Consider the following 4,376-nt stretch of genomic DNA (forward strand, 5'->3'; position numbering starts at 1 on the left):
GATGGTGGCTGCCTGGGGACCCGCCATCCGTCCCTCCGGGCGATTATTCACCCGTCGCCATGACGATAGAAAGGTCAGCAAAAAGATCCCGTGTGATTCCCAGGTCGGGTCGGTGGGATTAGGAGCGGCGCGGGAGGGCGGGCCCGGGGGGAGGATAGGGCCCAGATGCCTCCCCCCCCCTCCCCGGCTCACCAGCTGGGCTGTCCCCTTCAGGCACCATCCCCAGATTCCAGCCAGCTGAGAACTGGCAAACTCTGGGCACCAGTGGGAAACCCCTGGGATGGGGCCGGGCCCCTCCGGCGGCTGATCCCGAGAGCTCAGCCCTGACCCTGTGGATCCCATTCCTGCATGGGGAAGGCCTGGAGCTGTGTGGGGTGAAGGGGCTGGGCTGGCATTTGTGGGGGGGAACAGAGGAGGGATGGGGCTGTGCTGATGGGGGCTTGGCTGGTCCTGCATCCTTCCTCCTCCTCCTCCTCACAGCAGGGTGTCTCTCTTCATGGGGTTCCCCCGGCTGACCCATGTCCCCTCTCTCTCTCCAGGCTGTTCCTCTAAGTCGTTCAAGCTGTACTCGCCAAAGGAGCCCCCGAACGGCAACGCCTTCCCCCCCTTCCACCCGGGCACCATGCTGGATCGAGATGTGGGGTGAGCTTGGGCACGGGGAGTGGTCTGCAAAGTTGTGGGTGCTCTGCAGTCTGCACCCCGGGGTCTCTCTGTCATGCTCCCCAGTAGCGTACAGAGACTGCGGCACATGGAGTTGAGTTAGCAGACGGGGAGGGACAGGATCGGAGCAGGCACAGGTGGGACTGGGAGGAGAAAAGGGGGATATTTGGGATGAAGGGAGCCCCCAGGTCCCTGAGCTGTGTGGGGCCAAGCCCCTTGCCAGGCCAAGCCCCTGGGATGACCCAGGACAGGGAGTGCTCCCAACTCCTGCCAACACAGCCCCTTCTCCAACCTCAAGAGGAGCTGGGCACATCTCCGGAGAGCCACGGGCCAGGTCCCGGGGCTGGTGGAGCAGCCACGGATACGGGAGCAGAGCCCAGTTTCAGGGGTGCGGGTGCCTCCATGGGGCCATGGCAGCCAAGGTGCAGCCCACACCATGTGTGGGGTCTTGCCTCCAGCAAACCCGACTGCCCGCTGCTGTAGACAGGGTGGGGGGAGCTGCGGCGGGCAGGGAGGGGGATCCCCGCCAGCACTGACCTGCCTGTGTTTCTTTGCCCCCCCCAGACCTACTCCCATGTACCCACCGACGTACCTGGAGCCTGGAATCGGGTAAGCGTGGGGGTCTGGTGGGGGACTCTGCTGGGAGGGGAGCTTGTGTCCATGGCGAGGGGGTTGCTCGGACTCTGCCCAGCCCTGGCGGGACCGTGTGTCCCCCACCGTGGGCTCGGGACCCTTCCCCACCCCGTGGCCGCCTCCCCCTCTGACTGCTTGCTCTGCTCTCTGGGCAGGAGGCACACGCCGTATGGGAACCAGACCGACTACAGGATATTTGAGCTCAACAAACGGCTGCAGAACTGGACAGAGGTGGGGAGCGGGGGGAGAGGGGGGTGGCCAGGGGCAGGGGGACACTCCCGGGTGTGTGTTTTGGGGATGGGGTCCTCTGCGTTGCCTGTCCTCTGCCTAGGCTCTAGGAGGAATCCCCTTGGCAAGCGGGGTCCTGTCCTGCTGTGAAGGTCCCCAAGTGCTTTGTCCCTCGCTTGGCCGTGGGGCAGGGCTCATCATCCCCGTCTCTGAGCACTCAGCCGGGAGCACAGGCTGAGCACATGGCTGCTGTGCCTGGCAGCCGGGGTCTGTCTGTCTGTCTGTCACTCCTCCCCGTAACCTGGCATCTCTCTGCTGTCCCCAGGAATGTGACAATCTGTGGTGGGACGCCTTCACCACGGAGTTCTTCGAGGATGATGCCATGTTAACAATCACTTTCTGCTTGGAGGATGGACCAAAGAGATACAGTGAGTAGCAGCTTGAGCCCTCCTTCCCCAGGACATTGCTCCTCCGGCAAGAGATGCGGCGGTTGTGCTGTGCAGGGGGATGCGGGCAGGGTGTTGGAGCTCAGCTGCCTCCAGCCAGTGGGAACTGGGGAACCCTCTCCCCATGCAGCCGCAAGGCACGTCAGCGCGAGACAGGTTTACTGACATTATCTTCCTTCTCCTCCCGCTCCAGCGATCGGCCGGACTCTGATTCCCCGTTACTTCCGCAGCATCTTTGAAGGAGGGGCCACAGAGCTCTACTACGTGCTGAAGCACCCCAAGGAGTCCTTCCACAACAACTTCGTCTCTCTGGACTGTGACCAATGCACCATGGTCACCCAGCACGGCAAACCCATGTTCACCCAGGTACCGGCAGCACCCACAGCTACTCCAGCCCCTCGTGTCTTGGTCCGATGTGGCCTTGCAGTGGCTTTGGTCCCACAGGGTGAGGGACGCTGGTTTCCATGGCTTGTTGAGTGCCATGCTGTAATTCCACGTGCCCCAGCCAGTTCCTCCCAGCTTAGCATCCCTGTAGCCCCTGCAGCATCCCCTTCTTGCAGAGATCCCCTGGTCCTTGTGGGCTCATGGGTTTGGTTTGTTCTGAATCTCATGGCAGACAGGGGTAAGCCACCGGGAGGGTGTCCCCATGTGCAGCGCTGGGTTCCCAGGGGATCTGGGCTGGGGGAAGTGGAGGCAGCCTGTGCCTGACCCTGTGCCCTGTCCAGGTGTGTGTGGAGGGGCGGCTCTACCTGGAATTCATGTTCGACGACATGATGAGGATAAAGACGTGGCATTTCAGCATCCGCCAGCATCGAGAGCTCATCCCCCGCAGCATCCTTGCCATGCATGTGAGTACCACTCTGGGAGCCCTCCCGGGGCACGAGTGACACAGGGCTGCTGAGCTCCTCTCCCTGCTGCGCAGGTTTGGGGGGCCTCCACCCTATCCCCCCCCCATTGCAAGCTGGGACACGGGTGGGCTGTCCCCAGCCCGGATGCAGCTGAGCCATCTGTCGCTCTCGCCCCTAGGCGCAGGACCCCCAGATGCTGGACCAGTTATCCAAGAACATCACCCGCTGTGGGCTCTCAAACTCCACACTCAACTACCTCCGAGTAAGCGTGTGGGAAGAGGTGGGGACGCAGCTCTGCTGCTGGCAGGGGGCCTAGGGTGGCCATGCCTGGCGCTCTCAGCTGCCTGCCGCCTGGCTGCCCTGGGGTGCGGGAGGCAGCGGGGCAGGCTCTGCAAGAGGGATCTTGCAGATGGGCTGCAGAGAGCCGCGGAGCAGTGGGTCTGCTGGAGTCCGCAGGCTTCCAGCGTGGCTTGGGTCAGTGCAGCGCAGACGGCTGCCCGACGGAGGGGCTTTTGCTGTGCCCTGGGGCATCATGCTTTAACCCCGTGTCTGTTCCCTGCAGCTCTGTGTAATCCTAGAACCAATGCAGGAGCTCATGTCACGGCACAAGACCTACAGCCTCAGTCCCCGGGACTGCCTCAAGACTTGCCTCTTCCAGAAGTGGCAGCGGATGGTCGCTCCGCCTGGTGAGTCTCACGCTCTGCCCACGGGTCTCCCTGCTCAGGCTCTGCCCGCAGCACAGGCTTCTCTCAGCCCTGGAGCTTGTCCCTGGCCTCGTCTTGTGAGGCTGGGGGGCAGCGAGTCAGGCAGGTGGCTTACTTCTCTGCTGTCGTGCCTTCCCTCTGGGGCAGAGCGGGGCTGCAGGCAGCCGGTGCTCCCTGCCCAGGGAATGCCAACCGCTTGTGGGAAGCAAAGCGGGGATGGAAATCTTCCCTGAGCCCTCTCCTGTCCCCTGCGCTTGGGGGACAGTGAAGCTGTGGAGGGGAGGGGGCTGGTGGTGCTGCCCCGGGGGAGGGATATGGTCCTTGCGGAGAAGGGGAGTTTGCAGAGAAGGGGCGGGGGGGCACCGGCTCCTTCTCATCGGGAATGACCGTGTCTCCCTGCTCCGCCAGCGGAGCCAGCGCGGCAGCAGCCCAGCAAGCGCCGGAAAAGGAAGATGTCGGGGGGCAGCACCATGAGCTCCGGTGGGGGAAACACCAACAACAGCAACAGCAAGAAGAAGAGCCCGGCCAGCACCTTTGCCCTGTCCAGTCAGGTACCTGTAAGCATCCCGTTTCCATTCTCTCTTCCTCCCCCGGGGTGGAGGGGAGGGCTCCCTGCCCCAGACCCCGGGAGTGGCTAGGGAGAGACCCCTGGGGACTGCCTGTCCAAGCCCCCTCAGCTCTCTCTGGATGATGGGGAGAAGGAGAGGGTGTCCCAGCTGCTTCCCAGAGCTGCTTTGCTTGGCTGGAAGGGGGTGAGGATGTGCTGCCCCACACGGTTCCCAGGCCTCGGGTCCTGCGATGGAGATGAGGAGGTGGCCCTGGTGGCTGGGGAAAGGGGCTGTGGTGTTTGGGGGGGG

General features: G+C 63.7%; 1 protein-coding gene across 1 annotated transcript; it reads left to right on the top strand.

Annotated features, from left to right (window-relative positions):
• The first annotated feature begins 541 nt into the window (after window positions 1-541).
• Window positions 542-4,157, top strand: LDB1 (LIM domain binding 1). Its single transcript, XM_009894248.1, has 9 exons — window positions 542-642; window positions 1,225-1,269; window positions 1,449-1,524; window positions 1,847-1,949; window positions 2,161-2,333; window positions 2,693-2,815; window positions 2,994-3,077; window positions 3,378-3,501; window positions 3,928-4,157. Exons 1-9 carry the CDS (start codon window positions 623-625, stop codon window positions 4,155-4,157), a joined length of 978 nt encoding a protein of 325 aa, XP_009892550.1. The 5' UTR covers window positions 542-622.
• The last annotated feature ends 219 nt before the right edge of the window (window positions 4,158-4,376 follow it).

The sequence above is a fragment of the Charadrius vociferus genome, unplaced genomic scaffold (genome assembly GCF_000708025.1).
Source record: "Charadrius vociferus isolate BGI_N301 unplaced genomic scaffold, ASM70802v2 scaffold711, whole genome shotgun sequence".
Classification (NCBI taxonomy): domain Eukaryota; kingdom Metazoa; phylum Chordata; class Aves; order Charadriiformes; family Charadriidae; genus Charadrius; species Charadrius vociferus.